Raw genomic sequence first — 20066 nt, forward strand, 5'->3', positions numbered from 1 at the left:
AAAGCCAGGAAAAACCCAGCATTTCAATTTAAGGCGAAGAGCTGCTTTTGCAGCTGCTTCATTGCTCTTGTCACAAGGAATATCAGCGTCAGCTCAGGGCAGCCCAGCCGGGGCGGCCGCAGGGGGAACAGGTCACAGTTTTGTCACTTTTATGCACAATTTTACACGACAGGACTGATTGGGAAGATGGCAGGAATAGAAAGGCTCTCACCTCCCACAGCCACCTCGCTACAATAAATAGGGCAATGAGGAGACACCCTCCTGGGGAGGCTGAAGGGGAATTTTTAAGCCAGTAAAAACCCCCCAAGATTTTATAGAGATGCAATTCTACACACCAGATTTGCTCACACACATGCTGCTTTTTCCTCAGTCATCAGCCAAACAGTGATTTACACCATCATGGCAACTGTGGCGAAGCAACTCAGCCAATCTCTAAACCTTGTATTTAAGTGAAAATCCCCAAACCATTACATTTTCCTTGCAGCACACCCCATCCTCCAGCTGGTACGTGTCACACGAGCCACTGCATTACAAAATAATCTCTAATTTAAGAAAGCCCTAACCAAGCTTCATGAGGGGCTGTGGGAGACAGCAATTAGCGTAATTAATTCCGAAGCCTCCAAAAAACTTTCCACCAATTAGGTGGAGCAGGTCTGGCTCCCCCAGCTCCTTTCCTCACTGCAATCTGCCACACATCCCCTCTCCAGGTGCTTGGGACTTGGCACATCCATTTATACTCCCAGCACCATGACTGCGTGGCAAGAATAGCTCTAATAGCAGGACCAGTGCCTCTGAGCAGAGCATCTCTCCATTTACGCCCCTTATCCTCCCTAAACACTTTATAACCACTGATTTTAATATTCCAGTCATGCAAATCCAGGCTGCACCTCTGAGATGGCGGGGGGGGGATTTTTTTTTTCCTTCCTCCTTATTTAAACATTTTTTATTCAAGCTTTCATCATTTGCCAGTTAAGTCAACTAATTTTCTACTAAACCCAATTTCACTCATGGTTGGAGTGCAATTTCCCTGATTTTTCCTCGTGCCATGTACTATTAATGGCGCTTGAAATTACGCAAATAAAATTGATGAGCGCAAATGCCGCTTCCTCAGCCGGCGCAGCCCAGAGACCTGTTCTGGAAGTCACTTGATCCCAGCTCCTGGAGAAACCTCCCCTTCCAGACCAGCCAAGGGAGGTGACCAGCTCATGCCCGGGCTCAGCACCTCCACAGCCCCAGATGGTGATCCAGTGGCTTGTCCCATCCCGACATCCCGGATTAGCGCATCACTCCTCTTTGGGAGGGCGCAGCCGAAGCAGCTTCAATCCACTGGATGCAAGAGCCGAGCTCGCCTCTCTGCCAGCTGCCTCCACCAGCTGTGCCTACTCCAGAATAAATCTACAGCAGCTTCTTGTCCTGCTATTTTCCTCTTATAGGTACTTTAATCAAACCAGGGGACCGTTCCCTCCCCGGGCGCGGTGCAGGCGCTCAGAAATCAGATGACTGCGGGGTTATCTTTACATCCCATTGACCTATTTTCAAATTAACCCAACATTTCTTTCACGCTTTATCACTCCTGGTGCTGCAAAGTCCAGCACTAAATGGATCTCGTGGGCATCTCCTGGCAGCCTGGGCCAATATCCTGTATTATATTTAATTGCATCTCCTCTGCCCACATCTGCTGCCATCAGCAAGACAGAGGGGGGAATGGAGGAGAGCTCCTGTCCTCGCTGCTCACTCACCTTCTCCATGTCTGCAAGAGCCCAGCAGGCACAGGGCTGTTATCCAGGGGTGAAAGGTGCCAGAGCTGAGCCTGTGCAGCTCATGGGGGTCTGTGACAATCCCATCACAACCAATTTAAAGCGCAAATCTAAGCCCACAAGATGAACATCCTGCTGCCTGCCCTCTGCTCCCAGCTCTTCCCCCTGCTAGAATGAACACTTGCTAGAAGCAAGGATTTTTAAGCAATTTCAGCATGATTTTTAAGGCACCTGCAATGGTTTCACTTTTGCAAGGTGTATCTGGACTGTTTCTCTGGCCCATCATTGATCTTGTATGACACAGCCCTACCCATCCCGGGGGGGAAGTTCAGCAATCCATTCCTTTATTTCCAAGGCCTGGAGATGCACAGGAGGGTGCCAGAGCAAACTTTTTCTTTTTTTTCCTGGTCAGAGATTCAGCAAATAATGAAGTGACTTCCCAGGAAAGGAGAAATAAATACATGTGCTCCTTCAGAGTGCAGCAGAAACTGAACACAGATGCTCGTGGTGCCTGGGCAGATCCTGTGACAGACAGGCTATCTCCTGCTGTCCCAGCTGCTCCAGAGCTAAAAAAAAGGAAGAAATTCTTCCCTGTGAGGGTGGTGAGGCACTGGCACAAGTTTTCCAGAGAAGTTGTGGCTCCCCCATCCCTGCAAGCGTCAAGGACGGGTTGGATTGGTCTGGGGGCAACCTGGTCTAGAGGAAGGTGTCCCTGCCCATGGCAGGAGGGTGGAACAAGATGAGCTTCAAGGTCCCTTCCAGCCCACCAGATATATCTGTCCTGATTAAATTGCAGACTGGAGAAGCCAAGGCAGCTCAGACACACAGTGTTGTGTCCAGCGCCCGTGTAACCTCTCGGTTCAGTCTTCATCATCTCTGTCTTTGCAAGGGGTTGCAGCTGTCAAGTACCCAAAATCATGAGCATCATTTCAGCTCCCCCTGAGCCCTGTAATCAAAAATCCAGCCTTTCCAAAGCTCACAACAGCCCTTACACAGCCATATCCCAGCAAGAACATCAATGCCTGGCCAGAAAAAGAACAACCCAGTAGCCCCATCAGCTTCCAGAAACACTCGCTCTCAAGTACCAGAAGCACCTGATGCTACACTAAAGGCTGAAGGTTCCTGCCCACTGGTGCAGAGCTGATGAATCCCACAGCCATGCCATGCAGCTCCATCAGGATCACATGCAACTGGTCACTTCTGGCTGTTTTCACAAGCAATTCCTGTCTCTCCCACACAACGGCAGGACTGTGTTTGCCAGCTGGCGAGGGGAGGTGAGGCCGGGAGCCCGGGCACGGCGCAGGTTTTCATGTGAACAGATGCAAGACAGAAAGATGGCTTTTATCTGCCAGGAAATAATTAGAAATGTATTTGTCTGGACATCGTGTTTCCATCTGAATGGCTCTTTCCGCAGCATGAACACACCTCGGTGAGCGTGGAGAGCACAGGAAAATGGGAGCTCTAGCTGTGTGCCAGGCAGAGTGGTGGCAGCAGGAGCTGAGCCTTGCACCACCATGGTGCCAGTCCTAATGCAGCCCACACGCACCACCCCAGCACAGGGAGGGTGTGTGGCTTGTCACCCAAGTCACACACTGGCCACAGCTACTGCTGGGCAGGGAAAAGGCTGCCAGCACAGGATACAAGCACGTGCTGAAAACCAGGTGCCTTGCCAGGGAAGGTATTAGGAGTTCAGAACTAGAGACAGGAGCAATTAAGCTCCGGGAACACTTTGTAAAGCCCTGACCCCACGAGGCATCAAATCCCATTTTCTTCGACTTTCTGTCCTGCCTTATGAGCAGTTAATTTCAAGGGGATCATTGCAAAAAGCACCTTTCAGCATCATTGAGATCAGCACTCCTGTGGTTCCAGCAGTACCACAGCCCTGTCTCCCCAAGCCTCTCCTTTATCCCTACGAAAGCAGCTGGAGATGCCAAGATGTCCATTGCCATGACCTGAGGGTGGGGGTAGGAGCTGGAGGTCCCAGCACTGCCTGTAGTGCCCCCTCTCCTGGGGGCAAAGGCTGAGCACATCCTTCATGCCTGACCCCATGGCATGAGTGCTCCAGAGGAAAAGCCTCAACTTATTGCAGCTTTTGTGCCGGCACAGCCATTGCTCCAAAGTGCTGCTTGTAATTTTCCAACATCTACTCATGAGCTGCCTCATTATCAACCCAGCTCAGGGCTTTCAGGCACTTCCCACTCCTCCCCTACCAAGCAGCACACACGAATGCTGGCCTGGATTCTCACCTCCCTGAAAGCACTTCTGAGCTACCAACACAAGACAAGGTGTCTTCAGCAAGAATAAAGTGTCTGCATTCAGATTTCAGATGTTTCTTCCCTCCCTGCTTCCAGACAGGGCTCAAAATGCTGCTGGCTCCCAACCCAGCACAAATCTCAGATGGAAAACAGCTCCTGGCTCCCTGTTCCAGCTCAACAGTTTGCTTTCCTCCCAGGGAGCTGCACGTGGAGTCACAGAGTGGTTTGGGTTGGAAGGGACCAGATAAGCCTGTGTTTCACCCCTTGCCTCTCAAGACGCATCAGAAGCACCTCATAAATTTACTGAGAAATGCAAAAGAGGACAAATACCTGAACTTAGTTAACTACAGGAGAAAAATTAGGCCCTAGTAGGACATAGCAGCAGAATTCACAGATCTTTAAGGTCCAGTCACACTCACAGCCTGTTTTCATCCCCAGCCCTCCATCACCAGTTTTTTTGACCAGGGCCTTATTTTTCCTCCTCATTTGCCCAATCCCAAGCATTCCAGACCCAATCCTGACCACCCCCTCCAGGCACTGCTGCATTGCAATCAATACAGATGCTAATAATGAACAGCTCTCAGATAACCACTGAAGTGTATGCAGGCAAAACCTTCCAGCGATCCCTTGCCAATGATCAATACTCACAGAAAAATCAGCTCAGAAATTTGAACAGATGAAAAAACAAACCAGCAGAGAGGTTAATCCATGCTGAATAATTTATGAGTGCCAGCGAAGGCTGTGCTGGGCCGGAGCAGCTACAGCTCCCAGGCATGAAAGGAGCAGGAGTTGCCAAAGAAAAAACACACAGAAAGTGGATTCAACACTGCACATTTCTGGAGAAAAATATCCCTGAACCCATCCCAACACTGGTGCCTGTGCTGCTACAAGCTCAGCAAGAGACACCTGGGATGAGAGAGGACAAATTCAGACTCAGTCTACAGCAAGGCAAAACTCCAGCCACTTGAGCATCAAACAACCCCTGCCAAAAGCTGTGGCTACAGGTAAAGTACCCTCCAGGCTTTAACAAAGAGCCCAAGATTAACTATTAGCATGACTCAGGATTAATTACACTTGTTCTGCTAAGCCTCCCACTCACTCCTGGTCAGGCAAAAGCTTTTCCCAACACTCCTCAGAGCCACCAGCCCAAGAGCAAGGACATTGCTGAGAGATCTGCAGGCACTGAGCAGGATTGCTGGCACCACTCAGTCCCCCCTTGGGCAGAACCTCTGACGCCCATATTAACCCATCTCTTGGTGGGCTGCAGGAGGGTCCCAGTGAGTGCTGGGCCCAGTCTGGGACAGAGGGGACCTAGCTACAGCCCCAGATCCTGCCTCCACTGGCCCCAGCCCCATCAATATGAAAGTGGGCACTTGACATGGGTGTCCAGCATTTAAAACGTCATCAAAGGCAGGCACAGGACACACTCTTGGGGAGGTGGGGACAGCATCTATCACTGGGACAGAGAGAAGGGCAAAATGTGCAGTCCCAGCCCAGCTCACTCACTTCCCATCTCAGCTAAAAAGGCGAAGAGACAGAGCTGCCGTTCCCAGGCATCCCAGGGGACACATCCAAACCCACGTCAGAAGAGATCTCATCACTGCCAACTGACGTTGAAGCTCCCACGCTTCTGAGAAAATACTACAGGCAGCAACGCAGCTCCCCAGTCACTCAGAGGGAAACAGACGCTGCAAAACCCCCTGTAAGACTCACCAGCTCCTTCCCCTCCTTCAACAACCACCATGAGGCTCTTCATTAAAAAACACACAACAACAACACAACCCTCCCAGCCATTAACTTCTTTCATCCCTGAGTGGTCGGGTATTATTTAGCACATCAGCTGAGCTCAGCACACCTCGCGGATTGCTGTGACACGTGCACGCCTCTTTGAGGAGCTGCTGCCTCTTGCATTAGGACCAGGATTATTTTTTGAGTTAATTAGTCGGGAGCTAATTCCGTTCATTAATTCTGAATGCCACAGGGGCTGGGTTGGGGGTTTTTTTGTGCTGTTTTTTCTCCAGGATTGTTGGTTTTTTTCACTCCCTTTTCAGCACGGCTCATTATGTAGCCGGTGCTGGCTTAGCGTGTCCCAGAGCCTGGCCAGTCCCTGAGGCAGCTTCAGGCTCCTCTTGATTTATAACCCATCTAATTTGCATTTTCTCTGGCACTTGCCCTCCACTCAGGATGGCAAGGAAACCTTGTGAGGCTACAAGAGGCAGCAGTGTCAGCCTGATAATAACAAAACTGCATTAGCAGAGAGGAAGGTGGCACGTGGTTTGCTTCGCCCTCTTACTTTTTCCATCTAACATTGGTCCCTCTTGGAAACTCTCACCCTGCATCGCCCCATATCCCATGTCACAAAAAGCCCATCCCTCTGTGGGAAGTGCCCCCAGAAGTAGCAAATTCCCCTGCAGGTCCCCAAGCCTCCCCCAGCACCTCCTGAGGAGGGACTCCCCGGGCACTGCCACCCACCTGCAAGGGACGCAGGTTCTATTTGGCAGCCACGTCAGCTGCTTGCCTTGTGGCAGAGCAGGAAGGGAGGGAGGGGAAAAAAGAAAGAAAGGAAGGAAGGAAGAGAGCACAGTCACTGCTCAAACAACACCAGCAAAGCCATGGGGGTTGAGTGCAGCCATGTAAAGTGGGAATAGCCAGTGACTGCAGGACATCTGCATCCTGCAGCCACAGGGCCACCAGCCCCACAGAGAGCATCCCTGGGGAATGACGGGCGAGAGGGAGCCTTTCCCATTCCCAGCTCTAGGCAGGTGTCAGGGGACAGGATGCCAGGAAGGCAGCACACAGGATGCTGTGTGCTGGCAGCAGGGGATCATTCCACTCAGATCCAGTGCCAGGACCACAGTGCCTGCCCGAGGCATGTCCACAGCAGCCCCGTGCAAAGCATCACTTTACACCAGTCCTTCCCACTTTCCCGGGATGCAGAAAGGATGGGATCAATTCCATGATGCTGCTGGTCTGCACCCACCCAACACCTGCACCAGTACAGCACCAGCCTGGCCTGAGATGCAGGTCAGGGAAAAGCCACATGCAACCTGTTCTGAACTTGTGCTTTCACACCAGACCTCGATGCAACCCACACACATGCAGGGGGCAGACCCTCTTGGGGAGGCCCAAACACCCACAGAACCCAGCACCCACCTCTGCAGCTCCTTCAGGGAGACTGTGACCCTCAGGCTGTGTCCCAGGAGGAAGAGGGCAGCCAGGATGTCAGCCCACTGCACCATCTCGCCCAGTGGGCCCCCCTTCAGCACCCGTGGGCTGAAAACATCCCCTGACTCCTCTGTCAGGAAGCCAATATGGATCAAGATCTGGAGAGACAAGGAGAGAGGTCAGCACCAGGGAAAGGGACAATTTGGGTTTTCCAGTCCAAAATGACTTATGGTCCCTGAGTCCCTCCAGGTCCTTCGCACACTGTAATTACGCAGGGAAATCAGAGAGGGATGAAGGCAAGTGATCTGTGTCCAATTAGCAAAGACCAAATGTTCAGAATTTGCCAGCTCCCCTGGTCTGGTGCTCTGTGTCCTGGGACCAGGCTCACATTCCTGATTACTTCACAGTCTGAACCACAGAGCAGAGGGAGATCACCCAGCACACAGGGACTGAAGGGAAGGGCACCACAAATACACCAAGGGCAGGGTCAGCAACCTCAGCATGTCCTCAGAGGAGACGTGCCAGACTCCTGCCCCCTGCTGATGGCTGGCTGCCAGCTGGACATTTTCTCCCATCCACCAGGACCCAACTCCAAAACCCACCCCATTGTTCAGCAACACCAGTCCTGCCACATCCCGAATTCATGTGGAGCCGCGTCCACGGGCAACAGACCGACCCCGCAGGCCCACATGCTTCCATAAATGAATTTTCCTTCCAGCTCATTCACACCCCAGCTGTCTCCACTTCTCCATGCTCCCAAGGGCCCAGCTTTCCCATCTCCACACCACGAGCCCCCGCTGTGCAATTTGCTCGTACGTGTTTCTGGTCCTTTTGCCGCCCCTTCAGCTTCTGCTCGAGGCGCCGGGCCGCCCGCAGCCACTGCTGGGCCAAGTGCCGGATCCTCTTCTTCATGAAGCTGAGGGACTCCTTGCCCGTGCCAATCAGCTCCAGGAGGTGAGCCAGGTCGCTCCGGAGAGCTGCCTAGGAAAGGAACACGCTCTGCACTGTGAGTGTAGGGAAAGTGGCCACGAGAGGAGCCCCTGGGCTGCCCCAGGGGCTGTGGGAGGTTTGTCCATCACAGCTCAGGTGCTGTGGGTCCTTCCTGCATGGACAGCATTCCCCAGAGCCACCACAGCTCCTCCACTTCATGCACCAAAACCCAAAGGTCTCATTGCACCCAGAGCACCTCATAATATCCCAGATTCCTCAGTAAAGACATGGACATGTTGGGGTGGGTGTAGAGGACACAAAATTGATCAGAGGGATGAAGCATCTCTGCTATGAGGACAAGCTGAGAGAGTTGGGGTTGTTCAGCCTGGAGAAGAGAAGGGTCCAGGAAGATCTTCTTGAGCCTTTTCAATACTTAAAGGGGGCTTATAAGAAAGATGGGGACAGACTTTTTAGCAGGGCCTACTGTGACAGGACAAGGGGTGGTGGCTTTAAACTAAATGAGGGTCAATTCAGACTAGATTTAAGGAAGAAATTTTTTACAATGAAGGTGATAAAACACTGGCACGAGTTTCCCAGAGAGGTGGTAGATGTCCCATCCCTGGAAACATTCAAGGCCAAGCTGGACAGAACTTGGAGCAACCTGGCCTAGTGGAAAGTGTCCCTGTCCATGGCAGGGGGTTGGACTAGATGACCTTTAAAGGTCCCATCCAACCCAAACCATCCTGTGATCATGTGAAAATCCACAAAAGGCATCACAGCCCTGCTGACACTGCTGCTCTGGGAACACCTATTTCCAGCTGATGTCTCCCCCCAGACCCTCCCAGAGTGGCAGAACACAGGCTGTCCCCACCTTACCTGCACCGGGGGCCGTGGTGGGGGCGAAGGCGCAGCCGCCGTCCGGTTTCTCCAGGGCAGGGGAGGGCAGAACCACTCGACCTCGCTGAGGTAGATGAGGAACGAGCACTCGGTGCCGTCCACGCCAAAAAACGCATAGCAGGGGTCAGAGGTCCACCTGGCCCTCATCCACTGCAAGGGAGCAAAGAAACACATGGGGCTCGTGCTCCGGCCAGGAGGGGACGTGGCAGCCCTGCCTGCTGCCCCTGCTATGGGAAACCAGTGTTCTCCATCCCCTTTACCTGGGAGATGGAAACGAAGGGTAGAGGGTGGACAAAGGGCTGCAAACCCAGCACTTGTGTCTCAGTGTCAATATTGACCCGCCCGGTGCCTCCAAGGCACACAGGGCAGAGGAAAAGCCAGAGAGGTTTGCTGGGGGCTCCCTGGATTTCTAGCACTGATTCCAGCACCAACACACGCCTTCCCTGGGGGCACAGCCATTAATCCCCAAGAAATAATACACCACAGGGATTTCTTCCCGCTAGCTTGGCTGGGGAGCAAGGGGAGCTGCTGATTTCATTGCCCCGGGCACAGCGGGGCACAGAGACAGATCTGCTGCAGTCCCCAAGGATGATTTCACATGGAGGAGAAGAACCAGAGACCAGAGCAGCGATTTATCATTCCCCACAACGGCTCTTAGAGCCCTTTCCTAATTCAACTACAAAACAAATCTACTCAGAGACAGGTCGCTGCGCCCAATATGTAAAGCACAGCAATCACCAGGAGAGGAGATGGGACTACAGCCTTCCACAATTACATTACATTCTGAATTTACTCAAATTGTGGAAGGAGAGGATGCCTAGCACCAGGGGAAGAGAAAAATACAGCCCCCTCCCATATAATTTTCATATACCCTTCAACATCTTTTCAGCGAAACTCAGCCCTGCAGAAGGCTGAGCTTGAAGCAGGAGGTTGGGAAGTGGAGGGAAAAGGGAGATGCTTTTAATTAGTTCATGTAAATATGCTCTATGACAAAGCCATCATGGTCTGGGCCAAATGCCAGGTTGCATTCAGGTGTAAAGAGCAGGTTGGGTCAGGCAGGACATCCTACTTGAGATGGAGGTCCTGGCCACCTGAACGAGATGCTGCTCTGTGCAGTGCTGAGGTTATTCCCCAGACATCAGGGAACGTTCCAGGTATTTAGAGACGATGTGACAGCGCTTCCTCCTCGCTGTGCTTCTGGCCTTAAACACAGAAACTCCAGGCAGGGAGGGCTGCAGGTAGAGGTGGTCTCACAGAGCTGATTCTGCTGCTGCCTGAACACCTCTGGGTACTCAGTGGTTTGTATGACTCAAACTAAAGGAACAAGCCTTATTACTGGGGGAAAATAGTTACATTTCTGTATCAAAGGCTCCCAGAGAAGACTGGACACCTTCCTTGTGTCTTCTCCTTTACACCACAGCCCTACTTTGCTTTCTGCACCTTTGGCTCTGCTCCTCCTCCTGCACCTTTCCCACATTAAAGTAGCCAGTTTTATTCTGAAAACCCTAACCCCTTCCCACTGTCCTTCCCAGTTTAACCCCAGGGGTTGTTGCTTTGTGCCCCTCCCAGCAGTTTCCATCACAGATCGAGACCCTCTCCCAGACACAGAACCCTGACTCACCTCCACCTTCCCAGCACAGTCAGGGTACTTGGGGTCCCTGGGCACCTCACACTGGTCCCTCCTGGCTTCCATCACTGCAGAGAGAAAAAGTGGGCATGGGGAGAGCTGGGATGTGCCAGTGGGGCAGAGAGAAATGCTGTGAGGGGAGGGAAGGAGATGTGTCTGGCAGCCCCCAAGCATGTTAATCAGCACCACAGCTGCCAGCCCCATCCCACTGAGTGGAGCAGGACACTAAGATATAGGAATGAAACAGAGGAAATCCACTCTGCTTCCATGCTGAGAGTGTGTTCCCCTTTCCTAAATCTCAGTAGGTCCATTTACAGCACCTCCCTGCTGCCCTCAGCCTGGTCCAGACCCCAGGTCCCACCTATCCTGTAAGCAGGATCTAAGAATGCATTCAACAGCCTTTATGCTGTAAACTTGCAACAAAAATTGTCCTGCTGAGCTGTTGAAAGAAAACTCAGATCCCAGAGTCAGCTCTAGAGAAAGGCATAAAGTGGTTAAAAAGGTAATAGGATCTTTCCTCCCTCTGTGGTTGGGTTAATAAAAGCCCCCACCCCTCCTACAAGCCCCTCCTTTGCTCATAACTGAAAAGGCTTGAGGTGGAAGAGGCAATGGAAAAATCTTCCACCTAAACCCCAGGAACCATGTAGCCACATGGAGAAACACCTGGAGAACCCAGCTGCCCTCCCAGCAGTGCCAGAGTGGGATGGGAATGTCTCTTCTGGTGCCGAATTCCATCAGTCCCTGGGAGTTTGGATCCAAACCACCACATTTTTCTGCCCAGGTGTTTGTGCTGGCACCGCTCCTCACCTTTAATTTTGCATTTAATTCCCTGGCATTTCCACCTGACAGCCATTCAGATTTGTCACCACTCCTCCCCTCTGCAGGCACGAGTTTCCCAAGGAAGGTAAACCTCAGATATCTGCATCCATTCCTGGCATCTTTACCAAATTTTTCATGGTAGGCTTGGCTGGATCTTCCTGTTGCAGCAGCAAAACATGTAAGAGATCTGGAGCATGGGGAGCCCCAGGGACACTCACCTTTCCCGTTGAGGAGGCTGTTCCGGAGAATCTGATCGACTTTTATTGCGATGTCTGAGACGTTCTGAGCTATAGCCTGGATCCTCTCCATCAACCCTGCTGCTGGCTGGAACCTGGGGAGGAAACCAAACTGACCCTGAAAAACTTAAGGTCTCACAGTGGTGACACTCAGAGCAAAATTCAAGCCCTTGGAAGCTGCCAGCAGGATGAACTTAGCTCCAGGATGCAACATGGGAACTGCTGGTCCAGCATATAACAGGCAAAGAAGTCACTCTGCCTTCCAAGAGGTTTGATTTAAAATGTATGTAAATCAGCATTTATATATAAATTGTGCCATTCTTCACAGCGTGCTGATAAACACGGATGTGCCCGTGCATTTTATGTGGGGAAATATTAAACAGACTGGGAAAAAAAAGAATTGTTTTTCATATTTCAGATGCGCTGTGTTTGAAAACCCTCTGCTGAGATTATTGGCTTTGCAGTGCACGTAGGAAGCCGTGCTGGGAAAAAAAGAAAGGAGAAAAAGAATGAAAGTATAGAGAAGAGAAGGTAAAACCGAGGAGGGCTGAGGAAGCTCGTGGGCTTGGAGCAAACTGATGCAAAACACAGGGGACACATGGATGTCCTGAGCCAGCCCATCCACCAAAGGTGGGGGTCAGTTTTTTCTCCAGGTTACAAGAACTAGGACAGGAGGAAGCAGCCTCAAGTTGCACCAAGGGAGGTTTAGAATGGATATCAGGAAAAATCTCTTCACTGAAAGCGTGGTCAGGCATTGGAACAGGTTGCTGAGGGAAGTGGTGGAATCACCATCCATGGAAGTGTCCCAAAAACATGCAGATGTTCTTAGGGACACAGTTTAATGGTGAGCTTGGTAGTGCTGGGTTAATGGTTGAACTTGATAGTATTAGAGGTCTTTTCCAACCTTAATGATTCCATGACTGAGGTGAGTGGATTTCCAGGAGCCCATCAAGGAGCAACGGCAAGGGCAGGGACAGGGTGCCAGGGCAGCACTGCAAGAACTGGGGCTGAGCTGGGGATCACAGCCCAAGCAAAGCCCACAGACACCTTCCCACCAAGGCTTGTGATCAGATTCCACCAGTCTGAACAGCTGCACATGCCTCTATGGAATTAAACCTGGCAGTCAATACTGTCTTGGGTAAACAGCCCCATTAGACACATCTACATAACACACCGTGCAGACTGAACTGACAGAGCTCTGTAAAGAGGCTGGGTGTCAATTAAAACCTGGTGCAACATGTGAAAGGGCAAAGAGAACTCAAACCATCAGCAGTGGTGTCCTGCCAGGCTAGACAAGGAATGAGCTCTCCTGCCACTTCCATCACAAACAGCCACCACGTCTCAACAAGCGTGGTTATCACAGTAAATAATTTCCCCTCCTGCAGCATTTGGGTCGTAAGTTTTCCCTCCTGCTGCTGCCGAGATCATTATAATACAAGGAAATGTCATATGCAGTGAGCAAAAACCAAAAGGGCTACCTCGAATGCTCGTGGCACAAAAAATATGTGCTGATGTCAGGTCCTCCGTGGTGGAGTTTTATGTTTGTTCTCCAGCAGATCAGTGAACCCGAAGGCTGGGATTTAAAGTACCTCTGTCCTCAAGGCTAAAAAAATCCTGGTTTTATGAACCGACACTGCTTCGGTTGTTGATTTAAAGTCCATTTGCCAGCAGTGAGCAGCCCACATTTTTCCTTCTGGCGTGGTTTACGACCATCAATATTCAGGCTGCACAACTCCACTGGGAGCCACCCATCTCGGGCTTTTAAGAAATAATAATTAAATGCAGAGGACACCATTGCCCCCGAGTCACTTCCAACCTTTGCAGAGAATAAACCCCAGGTATCCCACCGTAACCACTGCAGCAGGGAGGTTGCTCCTGAGGCCCTGGGAAAATATGGGCACAAAAATAACCTGTGATAAGCTGTGCTTGTCAGCACGGTTCTCAGGAGACAAAATTATCTGGCTCTGAGGGCAGTGTGGTTCAGCCAGGCCTGAAAGCTTGCAAACCCCCATTTCTGCAACCCTTTTCCCACCAGCAAGCCGCTGTCAGACCCTGCAAGTGATGCAAAGGCACTCGGTAAACAGCTGGGAAGGGCAATTTAGGAGCAAATGTTGCATGGATGCAGTGAATTTAGAGCCAGTGAGCCCAAATTCCTGCTTCCAAGAGGAGAGGGATGTTGGCTTGGTGAAGAAAATGCTCCCCAGGTTTCTCCAACACTCATGGCAACAAGAGGGCATGACCACGGGCACGGCAGCGCTGCTCCCACACTTCAGAGCATCCAGATTAGCCCACAGTCCAGCTTCTGCCTCTTCCCAGAAGCTATCCCAATTCTAACTTGTGTCCAAACCTGCTCCCCAACACCCAAGTAATTAGGTGAATCTCAAAAGTCAATAGCAACCTCGGTCCTTCCCTCCTCTCTGATGACCTCCAGACCTCAGCTCAGCCAGGGCTGAGCACTGGGCACCCACAAACACGCTCAAATAAAATTCAGGATCGTTATCCTAAATAAATGTTTTCCTTCCAGGCTCAGCCTCACAGAGCTCCGGTGCCAGTTTCCACCGGGTGATGGATCTGGCCCAGCAGCTATGACAGCTTGCCCAGCTCTTGTAAAGCCACAGCTGCTGCCCAAACACAAAGATTCCACCTCAGAGCCCTTAGATGTAAAATGTATGTCTGAGCATCACAGCTGGCACCTCCAGTTCTCCCAAACAAGACGGTTGCTTTGCATGGGCTCTGCAGGGCTTTCCCCAAAAAACACGGAGGGTTACTGCACAGTGACTCTAAAAAAGTCCACCATGGCTCCTGGCATGTAATTAAAGAAGATGGAAAAAGGCAGAAGGTAGAAAATGTCCCTTCAAAATCTCCCAGCACTTGCACACTCATCACCCCTACTTGCCAAACTTGCTCTCTCCAAATCCCCGTGACTTGGAGCGAGGGATTTCATGGTTGGGGTGAAGAGCTCCCACGTCAGGAGCACTGACAGGCCTCGTCTTTGTACCTGCTGGGTAACAAGGCCATCACTCGAGCAACAAATTTTGTGTAACGTAGTGAGGAGGTGACAAGCAGGTTAAGCATAAGTTACATCACCCATGAGCACAGTGATCTGTCACAAGGACAAGGAAATGAGACATTTAAAGCAAAATCTCAAACGTAAAAAGGTTTTCCTGTGCCTCGTAGGAATTTGATGCCTTGTTCTTAGTAACTGGAGACACTGGGAAGGACAAGAAGAGTGGTTTATTCTGCTCAGTCATAGCTAAGCAGAGGGGGAATATCCCAGCAGGTGGTTCCATCCAACAATGGCCAGCGGAAAGAACTCCTCACTCCCAGCACCACCACTGCCCAGGGAGCAGATTTTTTTGCTTTTTTCCCCCCCTCCTGCTCTTTAAATTTTTCCACAGTGACACTTTAAATGCCACCAAAACGCGCTGGCACTGTGCCAGCTGTTCAAACTACACTAAATTACCACGGCTTTTCTAGAACAATTTTTAACCTGGGACCTTAAAACCGTTTACCACAGCAAATACAGTACTTTTACTCCTAACCATCAATATTGATTTCGTCTCTATTATTTTCAGATTTATATTTCCCCGTGTTGATTAAGATTCAGATCACGCTGCGCCTTATAATGCTCTGTATACAGTATTCATCTCGTTTCAAAAACTGCTATTAAGATGTATCTTTCCCCACTGGCAGATCATTTGCCATATAATATAGCCGGAGGTTGAGTTTTCCTCCACTTTTTTATGCATTAATTTGGTTGCCTTCACTTTGTCTCTTGTCCCCAACCCCACAGCACCAGCTCGGATTGAGCCTGTTTATCCCTTTACAAGCCACTGTATTTTTATTGCCTTTTATAAAAGTGGCATTATGAAAAGATGAATCTCTTTCTATTTGTGTGTTGTCTTCATAATACAAGCCCTAAACATATTTGCTTGCTCATCCGATATTTCTTGCTATTAACTGGTGAAAACCATGGCTTTGGGGAGACCAATACAGATGGAGAAAAGCAGATGTTCTGAAGATAATACGTCGACAAATTCAACATTCACACAGAGTAGTTTACCAAAGGATTTCAACTTGCTCATTACAAGGTCTGCACTGCCATTTGCCTCTCTAAATGCATTAAAGTTTTTTGCCCAGAGACCCAAAGCAGAGCAGAAAGTGGCAGGGGAGGATGCCCAGGGCTGGTGCTGAGCTCTCACTGCTTCCCCGCTCTGAGGACACAAATCACCCACTGATATCCAACCCCGCTGTTCAGGAGAGGGAGTTGAAATCCCAGAGGCAGCACTGATGGAAAACCCCTCCCAGCTGTGGAAAAAGGGCCTTTCCCATCTTCCTAGCTCCTTTAGCTTTTGAGGCATTGCCCGTTAAAATAGCTGGGATACCTCCCAGAGAAATGAACCCCAAGGGCATCTCCAGCCCTGAGGGCTCAGGCTCCTCTGCCCATCCATTCATCCATGCAGATGGGATGAGCTCAGACTCATCCAACAGCCTGTGGGGGACAAGCCGAGGAAAGGTCACAGATATGTGGGGAAAAGCCCTCACACAAGTGCTGGATAACTAAAAAAAAGTGATTTAAAGCTCCAAGAAGATGGAGAAACTAAGAGCTTTGTTCCCCTGAACTAAGAGAATCCGAGTAAATCTCATCAATGCAGGAAGTAAAACTTTTTGGGTAGATTCATGCCCTTGTGTACATCTCCCCATCTTCTCTGAGGTAGTTTGCATCCTAAAGCCCAGGGGCCAGGACTGCCCACTGGAGAGAGAAAGAGAGAGAGGACACTGGAGAGAGAGCAGGACACAGACACGGGGGGTTACTGGGTGGCTGATGCCTGAAAATTTGGGTCACAGTCCCCTGACACCAATGACCCAAGGAAGGGCAGCAGTGGCTGGGCAGGTGCCCTGCTCAGGAGGCTCTGCTGTGTGTTCTGAGTCTTTTGGACTCATAATCCTGGTTTTAATCCTCATCACTCCAGTGCTGGAGCTATTTCCCTAAGCTTGGATAAACAGCCCTGCCTTGGTTTGAGCTGGTGGTCCATGTGGAGAGGGCAGCACCTGCTTCCCTGCTCTGCTTGGGAAAGGCTCAGACCCCAAGGGAGCAGAGCAAAAGCCCAAAGCCATGGTTGCCATCAGCCTGGTAGAAATTTATAGTAACATAAGGGGAAGAAAAGTGGTGGGGCTGAGGCACAGGACTCGCTGCTTTCCCCCTCACTGGAGTGGGTTCTGCCAGGTTGCTCAGACCCTCGGTGCCTTTCCTGACATCAAACAAGGACAGGGATGCAGCACCTGGCTTTGCAACCTCCCCAAGAGCCACATGCCTGTATCACTGAGAACTGGGTTTATTCTTCACAGGCAGCTCCAGCCAGTCAACTGGATGAAAAATTAAAAGTGAAATTAAAATATTTGTAAAAAGTCAGAGAACAGAGTTTGCTTCCAGTGTAATTTCTGGGGTCTCTGTATAATGCAATGTTTTCCAGCTCAAGGGTTGAGTCAAACAGCTCAATTTCCCCTCTACAAACATCTGAAAAAAGACCTGAGTTCGTTCTGTCCATGTTTGTGCTCACAGGGAAAATATCCCAGAGAACATGATTTGGGATGGGAGCGTTCCTTGGAAACTCATTTAAAGCAAATACCAGATGATGCATAGGCAGAGCCCTGCCTGAACTGCTCCAACACCAAGTTCCATAATAAATCACTTAATAAATACCAGAGCGTTTAACTCACTGAAGTACTTCCATTTATTTTCATTTCAGTTGATTGTGGTGGGTGATGTTTCTCACACAAATACTTTCATAGAGAACCAGACCAGAGCTAACCCAAAGCCCACAGCTGCACACCCCAGGGGAGGACACTGACATTTCAGCGAGCTGGCAATAAATTCCATGAAAAAAAACGATGAAAACCAACTTTCCAAGCAAACCCTGTAGCTCACCAACACAGGGAGAAATTGCCAGCAAAGCATAATCGACACAATTAGCTAAAATATTTTATGAATGTTACAAAGTGATCACAGATCCTTCCCAAGTAGAACATGAAGCTGAAGCCACAAGCCCAAATCTTCATTTTCCTCCTGGCTCCCAGAGCAGAACCAAACTGAGCCACATGCCTGGACAGCAGCGGGTTTATTGATGGGAATACAAGGGATCATGAAAAGGAGGGTTATGGGATTGTCACTTTGTTGGGGCATAAATCAGACGTATTTATCTACAGGCTTGAGTAGCCTGATGCAGGCTGTGAGAAACCACCTCCAGTGAGCTGGGAAGGCATTGCCAGCCTCACAGCCTTGACCAAAAGGGACCTGCCCGAAAGTTAGACCAAACCCACTAGTTTTGATCACTATCCCTGGGGCAGGAGATCCCCTGGGCAAGACACAGCCCTCAGCCTCACATCTCCTGCTGCTGTTTCATGGTCACGCTCTGTTTAATTTTAGCAGGGTTATTTTGGCAGGCTGTGTTTCCACTGCCAGCACTGCAGCCTCCCCAGACACCCCTCTCCATCATGTCCATGCCCCCTTGCTGGGACACCCCCCAGCCCATCCCTCTGGAGAGGGCTGCTCACTCCCAGCTGCTCTGAAATCAGGGACACCTGGTGGAGGGTTAACGGGATCTGGTTTTCCTTGTAGGGTAAAGCAGACACAGCCTGGGAAAAGGCACATTGGTGCCACACTCCTCCCCACCCCACATCACCAGTGCCTCAGCACTGTCCTGATGGGACTGGGGCCCAGGGCTGTCCCTGTACAAGCCACCTGAGACCACACAACCAACTGCTCTTTGCCTCCAGGTGTTAATGCATCAAGAAGCCTCATTTGCAAGCCCTGTGATAAAGCAGCCCCTGATGTGTCAATGCTTTGGCATGGAAAGGCACAACAAGCAAAGCCTATCACAGAATTAGGATCAGCAAATCGAGCTGGAAGTGCTGGTGAAGGCACAAGCCTGGGAGCAGGAAGGGTGTGAGTGACCTGAGCACCTATTCCCTCACTGTGGTGGTGATGCCCATCACCCTCTGGCTGTGGGGCTTTTCCATGAGGCCACAGCCCCTCGGGAAAGGTAGGAGCACATGCATGAACCCTGATTCCCATGCTAATGGCACACAGCCACCTCTCCACTCTGCCTTAGAGAGAAAAGCAATTTATCTCAGCTGCCCAGGCATGAATTTCCCCATGTATGTCCTCTCCTGACCCTGATGGGGACCCCAGACCCTCAGCAACCCCCTGAGCTGTGCCCACCCCCTCCAAGCTAACACTGAAACCATCCAGGACCAGGCTGGAGTCACTCCCAGAGCTGGAAAGAAACAACTCACAGCCTCTGCCAGGATGAAATAGGTTGTGGAACCTGTGAGGAAAGCAAGTGCCAGGGTGGATAGTTTCTGTCTCCTGATGCACCCCTAATGCTGCCCCTGTAGCTAAGCTCTGCCCAGCAGAACAAACACCCAGCACAGCTGGACTTTCATCACAGGACAGGTCTTACTTTCCCCATGGGCTGCTCCAAACAGCTTTCACACCCTGCAGCACCACCTCCCTTTGCCAATGCCCTCACTGAAAAGATGGGGAGAAGATGGTCTCAGACCCTCCAGGCTCACCTGGGTAGGCAGGGATCATGGCATTTGGCAGTGATTTCACTCCAGCCACCTTACCAATGGCAACAATTCAGGAATTAATAGAGCCAGGCTGGCAGGATGCAGGAACATCATCCATTTAGTGTCATACTGCAAGACTTTTAATTACTGGGGGAATATGGAGTCATGTAATGATTACAAGAACAAATACTTAAAGTGTGTGGAAATTAACTGAGCCTTGGCAGTAATTAAGCTTGAAGATTAATCAGTCGTTAGCAAATAACACCCTTTGCAGGCTAACCACTACGTGGGGAAGAGAGATGACCAGGGATGGCAACGCTGCAGACCTCAGCCTCTCCCTCTGCCATATCCTTGTGGGATGAGGTGGGCAGGCACAGCCCAGCTCTTGGAAAAGGGCTTCTCTGAGCCCCAAAACTGTCAGGTTAAGGTTCCAGCTTGGCTCAGCCCCTTCAGACCCCCTGCTCGCCTTCCTCCCTCCCAAGCACCTTCCATCGAGAGATCAACACTTCCACTGCAAACTAATATCTCCCTTGCCCAGCAAACAGCTCTCCAGGAGGCTTCCATAAGTACTCCTAATTTCCTTCCCCTCTGATGATTGACGACGGTTGTATTCAATTAACAGCAGTATTGATTTTTCTGCAGCTGACTGGCAGGCTGCTCACCCTCGTTAGGGAATCCATCGCTTCCCAGCACGGGCAGGGTGCAGGCAGGATGCAGGCAGCAGGAAGCACAGGCAGGGCTGGAGAAGGGATCCAGCCAACACCCAGGGTTCACAGGTGCAGCCCGTGTCCTTATCCCAGCGTGACAT

General features: G+C 50.7%; 1 protein-coding gene across 2 annotated transcripts in view; it reads right to left on the bottom strand.

Annotated features, from left to right (window-relative positions):
* MGAT5B (alpha-1,6-mannosylglycoprotein 6-beta-N-acetylglucosaminyltransferase B) overlaps positions 1-20066 on the bottom strand; it is a 64105-nt gene that overhangs the window by 17673 nt on the left and 26366 nt on the right. For both annotated transcript variants that reach the window (XM_027691671.1, XM_027691670.1), the window contains exons 4-8: positions 11669-11781; positions 10626-10699; positions 8984-9154; positions 7994-8158; positions 7166-7335 (exon numbers count right to left, since the gene is read on the bottom strand). In XM_027691671.1, the coding sequence (XP_027547472.1) occupies positions 7166-7335; positions 7994-8158; positions 8984-9154; positions 10626-10699; positions 11669-11781 (693 nt within the window). The remainder of the gene's footprint in view (positions 1-7165; positions 7336-7993; positions 8159-8983; positions 9155-10625; positions 10700-11668; positions 11782-20066) is intronic.

The sequence above is a fragment of the Neopelma chrysocephalum genome, unplaced genomic scaffold (assembly GCF_003984885.1).
Source record: "Neopelma chrysocephalum unplaced genomic scaffold, ASM398488v2 Primary Assembly neopelma1_84, whole genome shotgun sequence".
In the NCBI taxonomy this organism is placed as follows: domain Eukaryota; kingdom Metazoa; phylum Chordata; class Aves; order Passeriformes; family Pipridae; genus Neopelma; species Neopelma chrysocephalum.